The 20598-nt window shown below is 35.1% G+C and overlaps 1 protein-coding gene across 1 annotated transcript in view; it reads right to left on the bottom strand.

Annotated features, from left to right (window-relative positions):
* Scn9a (sodium channel, voltage gated, type IX alpha subunit) overlaps window positions 1-20598 on the bottom strand; it is a 159414-nt gene that overhangs the window by 28580 nt on the left and 110236 nt on the right. The window contains exons 18-19 of the mRNA XM_005393289.2: window positions 13097-13214; window positions 2121-2275 (exon numbers count right to left, since the gene is read on the bottom strand). Coding sequence (XP_005393346.1) covers window positions 2121-2275; window positions 13097-13214 — 273 coding nt within the window. The remainder of the gene's footprint in view (window positions 1-2120; window positions 2276-13096; window positions 13215-20598) is intronic.

Genomic DNA, 20598 nt, shown 5'->3' with positions numbered 1-20598 from the left:
AAGCACTGCATTGTCTCACTAGTGTAAAACCTGAAAGAGTTAATTTAAACTTGGAGGTATGATAGACATTATGAAATGATAGGAAAACACTCAAGGGTAAAGGGCAACTGGGATGTGGGAAAAGAGAAGGGAAAGAAGGAAAAATTTTGTATGTATGTATATACAGGATAGTTAACATAGTTGATGTACTGTCTTCTATTTCTTTCCTGAAAGAAACTGTCGATGAGTCCTTGATTGATCAATACTGCATGTCTCTGTTTTCATGAGAAACAACTTTGAAGATATCAATGTGTAATACAACAAGCATTGCTAATTTCCTACCACTTTGTTTGTAACTCTTTATTGCCTGTACTGTTCTTTTGCTATTTTGTAAAAGGTTGTCTGTCTGTTAATGTTTTCCTCCTTTTATTTTTAAAATTAAAAAAAAAAAAATCGAATTGCCAAACTCCCTGAGTGAAAACACCAACTTTTCGAAACCTTTTTTTTGCTTTTCTTTGTCATAGGACAGGCTCTGAATTATAGTTTGGAAAGTGCCCTTCCAACAAAGTGTCATCTTCTTTAGACAGTTTGAACAAGTTACTGCTTTTTTAATTTTTAAAATCTCCTCTCAGATATATGACTCAGCATGAAATAAACTTTCATTATTGCAAATACAAGACATTGTAGACAATATTAAGTTTCCTACTTGTACAAGACAAATAGTGCTTTTCTTATTAAGCTGTCTGTTTCTGAGCGATGAGCTTTGTCATTCCAGGGAATTCACTGTGGGGAAGAGAGTCATATCTGTCCTTTGCTAAGAATGTGAAGAATGACAGACCCTGACTGCTCTTCACCCAGGCCGTTCCTCAGGATTGTATTTGCACCAGGCAACCTTGAGAGTTGAGATAGTGTCTCCCTCTGGGACAACAAAGAGTTGATTGCAGCTTGATATGAAAGGATGGTTTCTTTAAGCTCAATGTTTCTTAACCATGATGTTAACCTAATTATGCAGTATTCATCCAGCCCTGTAGTGTGTCCTCCTGGGGCCTGGGCATGGAGGAGCCAACACTAACATGATTTAGGTCAAGCTACGTTATGCACCACGAGTAATGAAGTCTTTTATCTCTGACCTAAGTATCTCATATCTTCTGTCAGAATTTTTGAAATAACAACAGTGTAGCATGTTAGCCTAGAGTTGAGAAAATTAAATTCCAGATTAATAATGAAGAATGTGAGTTAATTTATAAAGTTCTTAACTATCTGGTTTTAGTATAATAAAACTTTCAGTAACACATCTAGCTGGATCTGGGCTCCTATTGGATTCTAATGGGTCCTCTCTGTTAACGTCAACAGGAAAGGATGACAAATAAAAAAATCTTAGGGTGGGTTTAGCTCCCATATTCTTTTAGACCCTTACAGCAGAACCTGTAACGCAACTAGGTTGCATCCTGTAATGTAACCAGGATGCCCATGCTGCCAGGTTAACATAGAGTCAGCGTTGTACAAGAATGAGAAATTCCTTCTATCTCATCCTGAAACTGTCACCTGCTTTATAAAATCATACAAGCTTCTTCATGAGCTGACTACATGTCTTTCTCACAATGTCTCTCTCCACTTGTACTTGCTTTTCCTCCCGCAGCGTGCTCTACAGCTTAGTAGCACACAATTTCTCAATATTTCATGTGGCTTTATGCTTCCTTACCACTGCGCACTTGCTCACCTCAGCCCACTTTCCTGGTTGAGAAATGTTTATTGTTTTTCGACCTTGCAAAGCATTACCTGCCACTCCCAAATCACAAGACGATAGTTGTTCTCTTTGCTGTGGAGCATTATGTGTACACTTCACTTACAAACTCATCACAGCTCTGTAATCACTGTCTGGACCTGTCTCTTCCCGTTACTCTGTTAGCCTTGAGAACAGTACTTGGATCTTTCTGTCCTTGTATTCTGGATGGCAAGAATAATGCCTTGCATGTAGGAATGCTCAGGAAATATTCACTGATCTCATCTGAAATTTGTCCTTGGTAATCATAGGGATTAATCCTAAAGTAAAACAATCTATCATGATATTTCTTATCTTCCAGGTTACTTATTAAAAATACTGACAACCAGTTTATTGACTTGGGTGTCAAATCACTTACCAGAGCTCCACTGCTGAGCAGGATCATTAGAACAATGAAACTTTCAAACCAACTGTGTTCAACTATCCTGTAGCAGGTTTTTCTGATGTTCCACCAGATCTTTCCTTTCCCCGACTCTATGTCAACCTGGCAGCATGGGAATCTCCGAACACATCCTGTCAAGAAAGACTCAAATGTAAAATCTTAATGCTCAGGATAAACAAAATCCTTAAAATACATTATTCAATGGAAAGTTTTCTCTGTGATAATCCTGCAGGCATACAATTTCTAATACCTTTCCCTGCTATTTCAGATAGATTCAATTTGGTTGTTATCTTCTTTCATCTTCTAATTCCTTTGTTTTGTCCTAACATTGTCTGGTTATTTTTAATTTGGAGTGTGTTATTGTCTGGTACTATCCCCTGATTTCTCCTCAATCACATGTGCATTGCTTAAACCACTATTATTTAATGAACAAATGAATGAATGAATCAATGATCAAAATTCAGGGCAAAATGCATTTTGACACTTTCTTTGCTAACAGATTTTCTTCCTGCATGTGGAGCTAGAGTATGATTTGAGATGCTTCTACTCCTCTATTAAAAACTTTCTGAAAAATGTCCTCCTAAATAATATTATGAAAATTAGTAGAAGGTCCCAAAATTAAGTTCAGGAGAAATACATCTTCCTTAAAAGATACAAATGAAACTGTTTTGAGTGCTCTAAGTTAAAAAAATTCTGACCTGGGACTTCTAGGTATAAAACATATTGCTATGAAAAAGTGAGGAAAATTTTACTTAGTGTTGTGGTTATGCATTAATTCATTTAATCATTTGTCCATTAAGCACTTATTAAATATTTTCAATGAATTCAGGCTTGTATGTAGTTTTCTCTCCTCAGGGAATTTATTTTTGTTTTTGGTCAAGTAGATAGAAACAGAAATAAATGATTACAACTGGAAAAGGCAATGAAAATGACAAATTTTTGTGGCATGGGAGGAAACTCACTTAACCTGGCAGGTTTATCGACAAGAACACAGAGACGGCTTCTTGGGAAAGGTGGAGATTGAACTGAATCAAAGTATCAGTAACAAAAATGTCTGAGAATTCCAGGTTAAAAAGGCAACAAAAGGCGTAATGTACATGAATTACAACTGGTTCCTAGTGATGATAAGAGCAGGATGTACATGAGAGGCAATGGTGAGAAATAAGGTCTAGGATGTCCTAGAGGTGAGGAGTCAGAGGTTGTAAGCAGAGAAGGAATAGGGAGGTTGCAATTTAAATAGTGTGTGCAGATAGGGTAGAAGGGTAGGAAGCATTTAGCGTTCTGATACAGTACCCCTGTCAAGTGAGACAGATTAGGCTAATTTCAGTTAGGAGCTAAAGCATGAACGGATTATAGACCTATCTTTCAGGTAAAATCAGCAGGATGTGGTGACTAGTGTCAGCAGTGAACTGACGGCCATCAAAGTAGGGGCTGACTTGGGAGCTGATGAATTTGAAATGGTTGCAAAATTTCTGAACACAGATGCTCTGTAGACATTTGGAGATGTGACTCTGAAAGTCAGGAGAAAACATGTGGCTAGAAAAGAAAAATGCAAAAATCATTAGCATGCATGTGTCATCTGAGGTCAGGAAGGTTTTTAAAGTCATACAAATGAAGTATTTAGGATAATGAGAAAGGAGTCAAGTCCAGAACATTCTGGAACTACAATATCACAGGACAAAATTCAGTGGTGTGCAAAAACCAGACCAAACTATTTAATGTTTACTCATATTAAGTTGTCAGGAAGTTTTTCTAGTCTGATGTTTAATGCAGCCATTATTTGAAATTAAATTACATGAATTTAGTATTCAATAATGTACTATAAGAAGGAAATAAATACTAAAACCTCATTTTTTTCTAGTTAATGTGCCCTACTTCATCCACATCTATACTCTTGAGTAAATCTATGCCTACTCTATCTGGGTGATGGAAATGCGTTACACTCTTCTGCTACTATGAATCTTTTCTGAACACCACCATCACAATAGTTATTCTGAAAGCAGGCATTTTCACTAAATAATGTAAGATATTTTTGAGATAAAAGGATGGGGAAAATGTTAAAGTAGATACGCAGTAAAACTATGCCATGTTCATAGCCATTATACTATGAATAGTGCAAATAACTAACAAATTATTTCATTATTCAAACGCTATAATCCTTTTAGCAAAAAATTGCCTGCATCATTAAGGCACATGTGTAGTTATGACAGTTTCCTTATTTCCTTCTTATTATACTGACTAATATAAATGAAAATACCAACCAACCTCGATGTTAAAAGCTATAGGCTCATCAATTGCAATTACAGGTTGTTTATAAATATAAAAGTTTGGTAAAATTCAACAAAAGCATTCCAGAAGAAATAATTAGATACATGTAATGCATATCAAACTATGTTATAAGTAATGTTATTATTGATGTTATGTGCCACACCTTGCTCATATCAGCAACATTTATAAAAAATGATGTATGCATGCATACTTCCTTTTTCTTGGATTACCAGTTGCTAAACCTGCACACCACTGGAAGAGATAGAAGAAAAGAAAACTTGGAGGTGATAGGGTAAGAGTGATGACAGATGTACACATAGGCCCAAGAGGCTGTGGTGGAACAGAGGTCAGGGTGTAGGAACTGTTCCAGAGGAAAGGGGAACAGACTCAGCAATATGAGAAGCCCAGGGAGATCATGATGGGCAATCATAAAAATTACATTTTAAAAATTTTAAGTTGATTAAATAATGACAAGAATTCTTGGAAGAAAAGGGGGAATTTTGAAAAATTCCCTAGAAATACTTCCACTCTTATAAAATTTGTGATGAAATGCTTCCTTTCAGATGAAGGCAGGAGATGGAGAGGAAGAAGGAGTGCTGCTGCTTTGACATTTATTTCAGAAATTTTCACTTTAGGGGCTTCAAAAAATTAATTCTTTTTTCTCTAAAATGATATATCCCATTAAAAATATTGAACCGCTCAAGGAAAAACATGAGGTAATTAATAATAAGCTGTATGTCTTGAAACAATAAAAGCAGAATTCTCTTGATGCATTCCTCCGGTTAGAAATGTCTCCTACGGCTTTTTTCATGTTTCTGAAGTGACAGCAGTGCATCGATCTGCTTGGTATGAGATATTTCCTAGCACTTTGTTTTCCTCCTAGAGGGAAGTGTGGCAAGCTACCTCCTGGCACTGCACCGCCACCATTAAAGTCTCTGGTGGTTTTTGCTATCATATATATTTCATGTGTTCTTGTCCTTTCTCTCCAGAAGGCTTTAAGTTCCAAAAAGTCTGAAACATTCTGTGATGCCCTTTCTGCTCACAGCATTCTCTACTGTCCTTTAGACGGCTTAATGTGCTCATTTATTTTCAAAAGACTTAATATCTAGGAAAGGAATATTACTATTGTCTGAGGACATAGTCATGATTGAAAAGATCATATCCATGTGAATTCTACAACTGATACAAAGATTAGACAGAAACCAAATGAATGGAAAATATACATATAACTTCATTTATCCAGTGATAAGGACAGTTAACAGGATCTTAGACCTGGCTGGATTTTTAATCATTGCACTTAAAATAGTTACCTTTTATCTTACATATGTTTTTTGATGGGAAAACATTTCATAAAATGATAAAGAAATAGGATCAAAAATAAAGTAAAAATTAACTTCCAGGTAATCTCTTTTGGATAAAACAAAAGTAAAAACTTGAGATAGAATTTTAAAACTAGAACCTTGAAGCTTTAGACTAGAGTTTCTGTAAATTCAACGTTCAAATGCAGAACAGAAAGAAAATTATCCTTTGGAAAATTTCACTTTCCAGGATTTATTTTTGTCAGTGTTTAAAAGGAAGAGAAACATTCTCATGGCTGAGGAAAGAAAAAGTACTGTGTATTGTATTTAGAAAAGAAAACTTTTTATCTAAGATGAAGTTTCATAAGTGTTGCCTGCAGGATTTATCACACCTGGGAGAGTTTTTCTCTCATAGTTTGAGGCATGAGGGCTCAATCGCCTATCTGGCGTTTATGCAAAGGTATAGCTCAAGAGATCTCCGACTGAACTAGGTAGCAATATTATCACAGGCTCTCTTTAAAAAGACTACTAATTAAATGTAAACAGAACTGAGAAACTCTCAGACAATTCTAATGAGTCTCAGTGGGTAAATGCTATGTCTTTTGGGTGGTTTCATTACTTTGCTCTCATGACACATTACATAAATTCTATGCTCGGTTTCATCATGTTAAACCAATGCTCTTAAATGAAAAAAAGAGTCTATTCGCCTCTTGAAAGACAGACCTCCAATTAATAAAAATATTAGAGAATGATCAGAAAAGTTAGCATAAAAACTGATTTGGAAAAGAAGCTTTTCCCAGTTTTTTATAATAAAAATTAAAAACAACTGACAAAACAACAATGAAGACAAAATCAAAACAACACAAAAACATCAAAAATGATACATGACCTCAAGACAAGATGATAGAAATTTAAAATGGTTGCTATATTACATGCTGTTATCTTCAACGAAGTTGCTCAGTCCATTATACATAAGAATGGAAGATTGATCAAACAAGCAAAGACAGTAACAAGTAAAAAAAAAAAAAATTAAAAAAAAACATTGGCGATGATGCAAAGCTTCAACATACAAAATGGTAGGAGTTCAACATGGTTCTTATACTGCATATTGTTTTCAGATCATTCATTCTAATTACCAAATTCAAATGTGTAAAACCAGAGGGACCTTGGATTTGGGAAGCATTGGTGAGCTACCTGGGGTCCCAGATCCTCCAGCTTCGCCCCCTGCCGCCACCTTCCAGAGGGGCTTTGGATGCCAGAAGCCGTGGTGAGCTGCCTGGGATCCCAGATTCTCTGGCCTCGCCCGGCGCTGCCCACAGTTTCTTGAAAATGTCTAAATCTCCTAAAACAAATGTTTTATTCACTTTCATTCCAAATGGAAAAAGAAAAAAGCAGGAATTCTTTGTTCTATTACTGAAGTTAGGAACTTTCACAGGAAGTTGAAGAGCTCAGAACATTTTTTGGGAGATAAGTTTTCTCTGTCTAGCAAATTAGGAGAAAAGAACATTATTTTATGGAAAAAAGGTTCTTCTCTAACTTACTAATTGAACTCAAATTCCTGTAACTTACTGATTGTCCACTATAAAAAAGAGTAGAATCAAAGGGTCATGTTGTGTTCATGATTATACAGGCTATCATGACATGGAAAAGAGTTTGAGACCTGGGGAAGATGTTTGATATCTTGAATTACAAAATAATAGAACATAGCTAAGGAAGACGTGGCACAAAAGGAGAAGAAAATGGAATGAGGTAGAAGATGAAATGCAACCCATAAAACACATAGTAAGGTGAGAGTTATGAACTGAAGAGGATCACTGAAAGTGAGGTAATGAACATCAAAATCATTTTACCATTTATCTTTAGTGAAATTACAATATTCCAATTTCACTATTTCTTATCCTTCCTTTGATACTTTTGCTGCCTTTCAGATAACAAAAATCTCTGCAAGCCAAATACTACTCTGAACAGGTCTGGCAGGTAAAAAATGAACTTGTAAGTCATTTCCAATGTAAGTGAGCAAGTTCACAATTTCCCATCCTGAAAATCTTACTACTCTCCAAGTTTTAGTTTCCAGGTTTCTAATTTGTAGACCTCATATCTAATGCACCATTGAATCCTTTCAGCTCTAACTTCAAAATATCCTCATATTTCAACAAGCCCCATTATACCACACCAGTCTAAGCCCTATCATCTCTCATCTGGTTTACTCTGGAAAAATTCAAGACATCACTCAGATTTCTGCCAGCCACTCTTAAACTTACAAGCTATGAAACTTATAAATCAGATTTCAGTGCTATTCTTCAAAGCTCTTATGGTCTGGACTCTACTATAGACCTGACCTCAACTTTTATCACCCTCCCTGTCTCTCAATCTGGATCATACATACCGGGACTCCTGATCTTCCCTCAAATGTTATAAATACCTCCACCTCTCAGTAGTACCTTTTCTACTTTGCCTGAAATAATTTTCCTTCACATATTTGTATGGCCCACTTCTGTTTTCTTCAGGTTTTGGTGAGATGCCACACTACAAAAGGCCTTCTTGAGCCACCATGTTTATATGATAGTAAGCTCCTCCCTCCGTCCTTCCTCCCCTCATCCTTAGTACTCGACCTTTACTTTTATCTTTTCCATATTTACCTGTTAATTTGGATAAAGAACACTATGGTCTGTGTTTTAACTTGTTGTTTATTTGGTTTTGCTTATCACTATCTTCTTCCAGTATCAAGAACTGTACATGACTATAGAATGTGTTTAATGATTATTTCTTCATTCAGTGATGAAATGAAGAAGTAGTAGAAAGTTAGAGTGAATTGGCTGCTTTGTTAAATTTATCAGGTGAAGTCTCTTAAACCATCATGTGTGGTGACTGTATAAAGTCTCCAGTGGAACAAATCAAAGCAATGTGCTTCAGAGATATGTTCCCTCAGTCATTTTTTCAAAGGTTCAGGACAAGGTCCACATGAAAATGTTTTCATAACTTACCTTACACTGGCCTCACTATATAAACTATGAGAATCTCAAACCAATTACAAAAGTATTTTCACTAATATTTGATAGGATTAAAACAACTTCTGTAAAGTTCTATCTCAGTATCATATAGCGCTGGTACTATCTGAAGAAAGTTTGAAGATTTTATTAGCACCCTATTTTGATTTGGAGCCTTAATTTCTTTGTCAAGCCTGACTTCTTTCTAGTTCTAGTAAGCTTTAAGTAAGAAGTATTCATAAAATGTGTAGGGGAAATGTTGGTAATATAACAAATATAATGTTACAGACTGCTCAGCACTTTTTGAAAAGTGGGCCATGTATTTGGATGAAAATCTTAAATATTTCTAACCTGAACACTTAGAGGACAATTCCATGGCCTTTGCTTATAGCATTAATTTCAGAAAACACAAAACTTATGTCAACCAGGTGTTCTACTCTGGTATAAAATAATATTTCTGATATAAAATAAAAAATAGGTGCATATTTAAAGAAAAATCCATGCACTCATGGTAGTTTGTAGAAATTTTATTTGTCCAATCACTTTGCTTAATACATGAGTGTTTTAGAAACTCTCTCAGGAAGATCTTCGAGACTAAAAGCCAATCAATGATTCCTGTGAAAATAATGCTCGCATTAAGCCCATAAGCAGATAGTGTGCCATTAGAATCAATGCTAGCACAACCTCTACATAGAACTGTTAAGCAAAAAACCAGAAAAAACAGCAATAAAAGTAGAAAGAAAAGGAAGCTAGGTATTGTGCTAATTAATGTATAAGTATCAGTTTATTTGATCTCACCATTTCCATGATATGAGTGTTATTATCTCCATTTTATAGGTGAGGCATCTGAGTCCCAGACTTAAAATCATATTTACAGTCTCAGGGATGGTTAGTAACAATACAAGTAAAATTCATTGTTTATTAGGATCAAAGTTTATATTCCATGCCATTGTGTTACACATTAATCCTATTTTAGGTTTGTGTGTTTTACTTAGATGAATCAATAATTCTTCAGCTAATGCTAGGTCAAACCCAAATTTGCTACTTTGACTTTGAATAGAATTCCTGTAAATTCCCAGCTTTCCTAGGTCATACCCAAATTTGCTACTTTGACTTTGAATAAAATTCCTGTAAATTCCAGGAATACTACGAAGTTTAATATGACACACACTAGTAATCTGAGCAACTTATGTGATGACAACATTTGCAATATAACATACACTGGTGAATTCCTACAATCCTGCCTAGTGACACTATGTATTGTCTCTAATGTTCTTTTAAATTATTACTTTCTTATTGCTGTTAATGATTTGATCAATCTTCTATTTTGTTTTTTTTTTTTTTTTGGTACCAGGAATCAAACTCAGAACCTTGCACTTTCCAGGCAGGCACTTTTGCCACTAGCTACATCCCTAGCCCTAATCTTCTATTCTTACAGCAGGTAATCTAAGCAACTTCATTGAATGTAACAATATATAATATAACAACCACTGTTAATCTCTGTCATTTGGTTTGAAAGCCTGTATCATTTTTAATGTCCTTGCTTTGTGTTCTTTGTATTTTGCTATTGTTCTTTTTTTGTATTATTTTCTTTAAAACAAAAAAAAAATGACACACACTAAAAAGGAATAGGAGAGGTTACTGTTAAAAAATAGATTTATGCTAACTGTAATGGGATTTACATGGCAAGTTACAGATCTTCAGATTTTATCTTGTACATCCAGGTTTCTCATATTTTAGCCTACAGTGGACTCCTCTGGAGCACCTGGCCCCTATTCCAAGTGTTTCTAATGAATTAATGATTAGAAGTGAGGGCTTCTCAAAATTTCTAGCTTGAGAGGCAGGATAGGTCATGTTGTTACTAATTAAGATAAAGCTATAGATTACATGAGGGAGATCACACTAAATTTATATTGTAACCTTATTAAACGAGATTATTTAAGATAATAGGTGGATGTAACGAGTGATATATTGTAGTCAGAGACAGAACTAGTGCAGAAATGGTTGTACAAGTTCCACATATGGATGAAAAATTTCAAGCCTTCAGAAGAAAAGATAGCCACAGATCAGAAATGTGGGGATATATTTTTTATTTATGGGATGTGTAGAAAATAAATGAGAGATGGATCTCAGAACTCTCAAAGAAATAAAAGAACAATAGCAGGATGGCCTCTGAAACCAAGGAAAGGAAGAATTTTGAGATAGTAGTCAACAGTATAAAAAGTTTGACCAAGCATTAGAAAATACATTCAATTGTTTAATGAAAAAGGCAATAGTGGCATCCATCTCATAATCTGGTATTCCAGTGCTTCCATGATGTCAGGAATATGAATCAAGGATCTTAAACGAGAAGTCTGAACATATTACAGTAGCAAGTGCTTTATAGCATTATGCATTGCCATTAGAAATTATCATTAGTAGCTGACCCTTAGCCTCGCAGGTGCCTGGGAGGAGGGGACTCGGTGCCTGAGAAGCCACACAGCGGGGAGTGCAGGCCTCCTTGCTGACCCCCAGCCTTGCAGGCACCCGGGAGGAGGGGCCCTGGTGCCCGGGAAGCTGCGTGGCAGTGCGCACTCGTGCATGCCGGCCCTCAAGCCAGCCACCGCCAGCCCTCAAGGAAGTCACTGGACTTGGAGAACATGAGAATACAGACTAAGCCCAAAGAGTCAGAGGTCCTGTGGACTGGGGTCATGAGAGCCATTCAGAAGCTGTAAACCAGGAGGACCTTGTGCAATACCTGGGAATACCTCCTGGAAGCCATTCTTCCCTTGACAGTACAGGCTGTTGTAGAGGAGTGCATGGAGCTCCATAGAGGTCTGCAGCAAGATTCCTGCTGCCTGTGCTGACGGTTGGGGAGAGGACACTAACTGGTTGTGAATTTCCAATGTAATGGGGGGCTGGAGAGAAAAGGCTACAAAGAATGACTTTCACCCCAGATGGCTCACTTGAGATGCTAGTAAGAATTGCCTCCTCAGTATTCTATAGCCATGACTAGGAGGAGGCCAAGGAGAGAAAACAAAGAGACCGAGAAAAAGCAGGGGCTTTTGCTGCAGCACTAAGAGAAACAGAACCCAAGGCTGATTCCCGGGGCCCCAAGAAGAACTCAATGACTGCATTCATCTGCTACCACTGTTAAAAGCCAGGCCACCTCCAGAAGAACTGCCCTAAGAGGCTCCCTGGGCTATGCCCTGAATGCAAAGGTGACCACTAGAGATCAGTCTGCCCTCTGAAGCTGTGGCCCCAGAGCTGATACCCATCCTACCAGTTAGTCTAACAGGAATGAGGGGGCCCGGGGCATACTCTGCCTTCTCCCTCTGGCCAGACTGTCACCTCCATGGAGGAGCCCCGGGTAATCATGACTATGGAGGAACAAGAAAACAACCTATTGCTAGACACAGGTGCAAGTCTCTTGGTCCTTCTTTTCAATCCTGGCCTTCCTTCCAGCTGTCACACTTCAGTGACAGGAGTCACCGGTGAGGAGGCAATATGCTATTTTTGACAATCCTTAGGCTATAAGTACTTGTTAGATCCTTCTTGCATATCTCTGTCTTCCTGAGAAACCACTTTGAAGATACCATGTATTACAGCAGCCATTGATATTTTCCTACTAATCTATCCATAACTCTGTAATATTTGTATTGTTCCTATCCTATTTTGTAAATGGATGCATGTTTATTATTATGTATTTCCTACAACAACCATTGAGAATAGTCAATGAATATTCAGTTGGTCACTCATGTATAACTCTATTTATTTTCTTTAGAATCCACTTTGAAGATACCAAAGTATAGTACAGCAACTAATGATAATCTCCTACCTCTTTTGTCTGTAACTCACTATTATTTGTCTGTTTTCCTGAGAAACTATCTTGTAGATAGCAATATGTAAAATAATAACCATTGATAATTTCCTACTACTTTGTCTGCAATGTGGTAAGCCCCCCTATTATTATGTTATCCTTCTTTTACTCTTTAAAATAAAAAAAAATAGAAATTATCATTAGTAGAGTATAATAAGCATGGAAACTGATGTTTAGAGACAATGACTCTCCTTAGTCATACAGCCACAGCTGAATCACCATGGAATGGAGGCCTTTGGCTTGCTGGTGAATAACTCTGTTAAGGTTTAAATCTAAAGTGCCATCGCTGAGGGCATTACTTAGAAGGATGTATTCTTCCCCGCTTCTCTCTCTTTTGTTGGCTACCATCCCCTTCCACCATATCTGCTTTCGAGCCAGAAATCCATACACTGAAACTGTGACCCAAACTAAACCTCTCCTCCTTTAAGTTGTGGGCATGATGTATTTTCCCCAGTGACAGGAAAGTAATACTTCTAGATAGCATTACATATTAAAACAAAACTCAAAAGACAGGAATAAATGTGTTTAGTTTTCTCTTACCATCTGTAAAGCAGGCTTCTGGTTCGTCTGAATTCGTGGGTTCAGACTCTGCTTCTTCTTCTCCAGGCACAGGGTTAACAACTGTGCTGCACTCAGAGGAGCTTGATCGGTGCAATCTCTAAAAAGGAATTCACCCCCCCCCACCAGACATGTCACTTAGGGTTTACTCAGATCTTGTCCTACAATCTAACTTAATAAAAAGTCATGCAAAATGTTATGAACGAAGTGTAACTGTATGATGGCCATAAAAATGTATAAACACATGTTAAGGTCAAGTAACCTTACAATGCATCTGCACTTGATCATTCTATCTACATATCCTGTGAGAAATAAAATTTACTTTTAAGATGCTAACAAGTTTTCGGAAAAGATTGGCAAATAGTAGTATTTTATAGTAGTGGCCACATTTTATCATTATACCTTAATATAAATTTTTACAACAATTATTAGTTTTGGATAGTCATGCCTCCAGTAGCAATAATAAACAAGTGCTGTATTGCCAACACTGGGTAATTAAAAAGTCACTTGACATAAAAAGCTTTTAAATAGTTAAGGGTTTTTTTTTTTTTTAAATTCCAAACATTAAGATGATATAGATAGAAGTTCTTTAAAGACCAAAAAAGTGATACATTGTATTGTAATCAATATGTGAGAGACCATACCAACGCCATCCATTTTAGTCTAAAATAGTAGAAAAGATGGTAAAGTATTATTTATAAAATCAAGAAAGTACTAACAGAAGCACACATGCAAATTCTGAAATAAAGATTCAATGAAATTAAACATGACAGACTTACATATGGGAGCAATGAATTCATTGTGATTATGATCATATAACTGATCATAACACAAGTTTCCCCCCAGAATTTTATGATCAGACATGATGTCCACAAATACACAGGAATTTTTAGAGAAAATACATACAGTAATTATAGCAAAACTCTGTGAAATTTTCTTAATACTTTTTTTAAATAAAGGAGTAGAGCAAGACAGCATGGAAGAGTTCATATTTCATTTTCAAATGTTGAACATAAAAGTATGTAAAAGTATTAGTTATTGCAGCATATGCTTCTCTTATTAAAATTACAGTTTTATTTTTTGTAGAATAGTTCAAGGAAATGCACATGCTAAAATGTGGAAATACACATTCTAGTTAAACTGACTTGAGAATCCATAAATTTGTATTAAAATTACAGGTTTAAACTAAAGTGTTAATTTTTAGAGATTGACTTAGAACCTAGAAGACAGCACATTAAATTCATAGTACTTTTATTGTAATGCAGCATACATTAAAAAATGGCAATGATATTGAATTCTACATAAGGAATGAAGTAAACAGATGAAATCTTTTTATAATTTCAGTAAAGAATTATGAACACCTTTAGTATTAAATGAAATCTTCTAGCCTCTATTGGCTTCTTATCAGGCTGAGAAGTTTGTTAATAGTATTAGTTATGAACAGCTTCAATATAAAATCTCATTTAAAAGCAGGTTATTTAAACAAAATTACTTTAAAATAAGGAAGGGAACTAGAAATTAATTGTAACTGCGTACATTCTGTGAAACTTGAAGTCTTAAACTGTACATAATTCAATGGAAAAATATTAAGGGAACTTACATGTATTAATACTTTATATTGTGCCAATTGCTATAAAAACCAGTGTTAAGTAGCATATCTAATAAAAACCCAAGAATTAGGTGATAGGCTCAAATCTTTACATCTTAGTAAGCAATATGTCACCAAGAAACTGAAGAAAAAAGGCAGTAGGTTTCCATGTGAATGAGACTCAGTCCCACACACCCAAACAAAAATCATTAGCATGGATTTTGAGGTTAGACAGTGGAAAAATTGTTGATAGAAAGAATGCCAAGAACTTCTCTGCTATTGGTCAAAATATTCACAATAACAAGCCTTTATAATGGCTTTCTCTTGGTGGGTAAAAATATTTAAACAAAATGATTCTTATTGGCTGACTCTGACAGCACAAATTAATTAAAGCATATTTAATATCAATATTTGATTTTCTCTGTTTCAAAAAACACTAGCCAAGAAGATTTATGCCAAGTCAGCTTATCAGCATGTAAAAATTCAAGTAGTTTTACTTAGTGTATTTTGTCACTAGAACCTTTTTGTTTGTTTTCTTTCTCATGTACTATTTTTATCAAATTGTTATGTATAGGTTTTGGCAATTAAATTCAGAGTTTAGTTCAGAAAATAAAGTTATCCAATATTATTATTCAATGTAACAGAAATTATCAAAATATATAACATGAATTTGATTGAATTTATATCACATGCTAAGTCATTGTGGCCAATAAATATTTAGATATGTAATGTTTTCCTGTGAATAAATTAAACATTCACTCAATATTTCAGAACTTTAGTATACAAACAATTAAGTATATATGTGTGTATGGTGTGTACTCTAGAAATACAGACAGCTTTAGGCTTAATTTATGCAGTCTTGATAGTTTATCCTCTTAAAAGCATTTTAAAAGAATGTTGTTAATAGATAGGGTAGTATCTTTCATTTAAATTTCTTAGTGAGGTATAATTTGCTTAATTATTATTGGTGGTATCTGTAGATCTAAGTAATGAAACTTTCTTTTACTATACAGAGGAGATCATGTCAACCATATCTGATATGATTAATTGTATTTACATTTTATAAATTGAATCATTTTTCATAGCTTTCTTTGTGATTTTCAAAATGTGTGAATACCTGCACTATATTAACAAAAAGGAAATGAATACTTTGGTATAAGGAAATTTCATTTTCATTATAGTTAGGCCATTTTGAAATACTTTCCCCCCAGGAGTCTGATTTTTAATATAAAATAAAGCATACTTCCTCTTTACCATTTATCAACAGAGATAATTTTTAATCTTTGGAAGTCTACATATAAATGAAATAAAGCTAAATATAAGCCAACAAGATGGACTCATTATTATTAGGACTAGGATCTGTGTCAGGGTTAGCATGCTTCCCTTTTTATTGAATAATCTAGTTTTAACTGCCTGGACTTTCTAATATTCTTTATTTTATATGAAAGTGACAGATTTGGAGCAAAATTTTGAATGCATAATACTGAAAAATTAAACTCTCCTTTGCTCTTTCCTTAATTCAACTTTCTCAAGGTAACCATCACATAGCACGTGCATGCATGCACATATATGTACATATGCGATATATCTTCTTTATATGTGTCTTTCCACATTCCTCAGTACGCATCCAAAAACTGGGTAGTTTTATAAGCACTCTTTACCTTCAGTGTAAACTTATGTAGCTAAGAAGCCCCTGTCTATTGTTGAAAATAAGATCAAATTAAAAGTGTTATTATTCTTCAAGGATTTCCTTTGGATTGCTTTGAAGGCATGTTTTCTAGAGAGATGGTTAAATGTGTGTCATATTAGAAAATGCCCTAAGCTGGTCTCTTAAAAGTTACTATTGACATTTCTTAAAATAAGCATTAACACTACAAGACTATTTCATTGCTATTACAGTAGTTAATGCTAACTGGCCATTTCTTGTTCTGAGAACTGTGAAGTAAGATCATCTAATGACGCTGCAATCTGACACTCAAATGTAGAAAACCATGAAACACAGCAGCACTGTAAACACAGAACTCAGTGAAAACCTTTCCCAAAGAGGATGGCTACTTCCATCTCTACTATATTAACTTGAAAGTACATTCTGTACAACAATTTCACATAACAAAAGGAAGATATTCTCTAATGAGTAGTTATTTTATTTCAGTATCAAAACAAAGATACATTAACAGCAAGAAGTTTAAGAGAAGTAAATCAAATAGAAGGAAGTGATAGTTTAAAACTACCACTACCATTAGCATACCTCACAGATCTACCTCACAGAGAAAACATTCCTTAAATTGATCTGGAACCAGAAGAGACCTAGAATAGCAAAAGTAATCCTGGGCAACAAAGACAAGTCAGTGGAATCACAATCCCTGACCTGAAATTATACTACAAAGCTACTGTAATAAAATCAACTTGGTACTGGCTAAAACACAGCCCTCAGGATCAATGGAACAGACTGGAAGAAACAGCCACAACCACAAACACACTCAGCCACTTAATTTTTGACAAAGGGGCCAAACAAAGTCACTGGAAGAAAGTTAGCCTCTTTAATAAATGGTGCTGGAAAAATTGGCCTGCCACCTGCCAAAGACTGAAAATAGACCCAAGTCTATCACCATGCACCAAACTCAAGTCAAAATGGATCACAGATCTCAATATAAAAACAGAAACACTAAATCTGTTGGAAGAGAAAGTAGGTAAAAATCTTGAAGACATACGGGTAGGCAGAGAGTTCATGAACAAAAACCAAACCACAGGTGAAATACTTGAAAGAATCAACAACTGTCCCTCGGACAAAAGTCTTCTTTCTAGAACATATAAAGAATTACAAAACATCAGCCCCCTCAAATTCAAAGACCCAATCCAAAAATGGGTATTGAAGATGAATATACACTTCTCAGATAAAGAAATACAAATGGAAAATAAATACATGAGAAAACGTTCATCATCATTAGTTATTCAAGAAATGCAAATTAATACAACACTGAGATTTCATCTCACCCCAGTAAGAATGGCTATCATTAAGAAGTCAACCAATAACAAATGCTGGTGAGGCTGTGGAGAAATAGGAACTCTTGTCCACTGCTGGTGGGAATGCAGACTGGTGAAGCACTGTGGAAATCAGTTTGGAGATTCCTCAGCAAATGAGGTCTAGAGGTCCCATTCAACCCAGCTATTCCCCTTCTGGGTATTTTCCCAGAAGATCTGAAAACATCATATCACAGGGATATACGTGTACCCACATTTAGAGCAGCACAATTTGTAATTGCTAAATTGTGGAAGCAACCCAAATGTCCATCTACTGAGGAATGGACAAAAAATTGTGGCACTTTTACATAATAGAATATTACTCAGCTATAAAGAAAGATAAACTAGAGGCTTTTTCAGGTAAATGGTCACAACAAGAGACCATAGTCATAAGTGAAATAAATCAGACCTCCATATGTAAGCAACGTATTGTCTCACTAGTATAAGAACCTGAAATAGTGAATAAAAATTAGGAGGCTTGATAGACATTGTGAAATGAAAGGAAAATGCTCAAAAGTAAAGAGCAACTGGGGTGAGGGAAAAGAGAAAAGAAAGAAGGGGAAATTATGTGTGTAGGTATATACAGGTTAGTTAACATAGCTGTACTACTGACTTGTATCACTTTACTGAAAGGAACAGTTAATGATTACTTATTTGATCAATCTTGCATATCTCTGTTTTCCTGAGAAACCACTTTGAAGATATCAATATGTAATATAACAACCTTTATTAATTTCCTACCACTTTGTCCATAACTCTTTACTGCTTGTATTGTTCTTATGCTATTCTGTAAATGGATGTCTGTCTGTTAATATGCTTTCCTTCTTTTACTTTTAAAATAAATTTTAAAAAACAAATAGAAGGAATTGGCATAAAAGAAAAAGTATGGGAAATAGTAGTGACTAGCAAAATTTCTTTGTTAGTTACCAAGGAAAGCATTTTTATTAGATGAATGTTAACCCATCTTTTAATTTAGGATGCATTTTATGATGCATATGATGTTCACGAATCACTAAGGAGAAAAATAAGAAAAGACAGAATACAGATCAAAAACCTTCAGAATTCTACAGATCACTCTACTGGGTAGGAGTCTCGGGATTTCCAATTTTAAAAATTTGAATTTTAAATATTGTTTTCTGGTTAGAACAGAAAATAATTTTTCTCTGCCTTGCTGTTATATTTCTTCTGGAAAAATATAAGCATTATGTTGTAGCTTTTTTTAAAAATAAAAACTGGACATCATCTAAGATTTTTATTGTTCACCTTGAGTGCAATTATACTTTCTTTGGTTTACTTCACTGAGCTCTCAATCTTTTTTCTAATCCCTCTGAAAGTTCTCAAGATTCTATTTAAAATGTGATGTCCCACATTAAAAAGTACTTCAGATATTCTTGCTCACTGGTACTTTCTTGTTTGGATTTTCACACTACTTAATAACTTAGCAGAAAATTATCTGTTTACTTGCAAGTTGCAGTAAATTGTTTGGTCATATCCTAATTATGAGCAACTAAATTCCTGCTTTAAAAAGATAAAGGGTAAGAAAATGTAATTTTTCTTTTATTACTGTTCCCTTTTTATTGCTCCTGGAGAAACCTATGCAGACTCTTGGGAAGCAGCTGTTCATTCAGCAGGAAATCCAGTTCTCTCACACGGTCAGATGGCACATACTCTGAGGTGCTATAGAAATGAGCAAATCAAATCTCAGCTACCACCAGGGAAATTCAAAACTGATGAAATACTGGTTTCAGTGAAATTCTCCCTAGTTCTGACAGTCTTCTTCCTAAGGCATTTTACCTCCAATAATGTGATTACATTAATTGTAATGACAAGATCTTGAATATAAAATTAAACGTAAACAACAAAATTTGTCAGATAGGAGGCCAAACTGGATGCAGATTTCTTAGCCAGGCTGTGCACTACCATCTTAGAGTTGGTTTCTGAGGAAAAGGGAAGGGAACCTCAACAATAATTATTTAGAATGTAAAGCATCCACGAGCATTTGAGAGTTCTGCACTCTGTCACAGAACTGTTAAGCTCTTTTCAGGAAATGAATATTTAAGAAGTCTGGATATGGCAGGTCAAATGAGAAGTATTATAAATACTTGGGAAACATATTTAAAGATTGCTACTATGTAGACCTGCTGGAACATTAGAACTTAGGCAAGCCTGAAGGTAGACTGTGCGGCTAACATGTAGATTCTAAGCTCATGTTTGTTTATAATTCCAGATGGAAAAATAAAAATCAAAACTCCTGCACTTTAGAACCATTTGGCTACCTTCCCAAACTACCCATTATGAAGATAGGAAAAACTATGAGTGAATGCCAAGGAATTCCAGTGAATGGAATAAATACGCATTTTTAAACGTGAATTTCTAATGTTAAAAATATAAGGTAAAATACAAAATTTACATGGGAAATGTATGTCTTCTAATGTTCATGTAGACAGCTTCTGCCAAAGTGCTATATTTCAAGTCACTTTACATTTAAAGCACTCAGAGTTAGAGGTTTTAATCAAGTGAATGGACATTTGTTAACATGTATCTCATCTTTTCTAATAGCCATTTGGTAAAAAAAAAATATGAATTCACAACATTTATATGTATATGTAGATGCATGTAAGTATATTTCTAAAATCAATTTTCTGAAATGTTATGTTTTTATCTATACCTATATATCTATATAGATACAACTCTATAATTAAAGGAAATCTCCTATGTTGTGCAGTAATAGCTTTCATCAAGAATATTGTTTCTAGGTCACTACCAACTTGAAATAAAGAAGTCTATTAAAAACACCTTTAAAGTTAACTTCAAATAAACTGAACATGGGCCGGGAATATAGCTAAGTGGCATAAGCACCTGTCTGGCAAGTGCA

This window comes from Chinchilla lanigera, unplaced genomic scaffold (assembly GCF_000276665.1).
Source record: "Chinchilla lanigera isolate Chin_1 unplaced genomic scaffold, ChiLan1.0 scaffold00048, whole genome shotgun sequence".
Classification (NCBI taxonomy): domain Eukaryota; kingdom Metazoa; phylum Chordata; class Mammalia; order Rodentia; family Chinchillidae; genus Chinchilla; species Chinchilla lanigera.
Note: the sequence above shows the minus strand (reverse complement) of the source record. Positions and strands in the feature narration are given on the sequence as shown.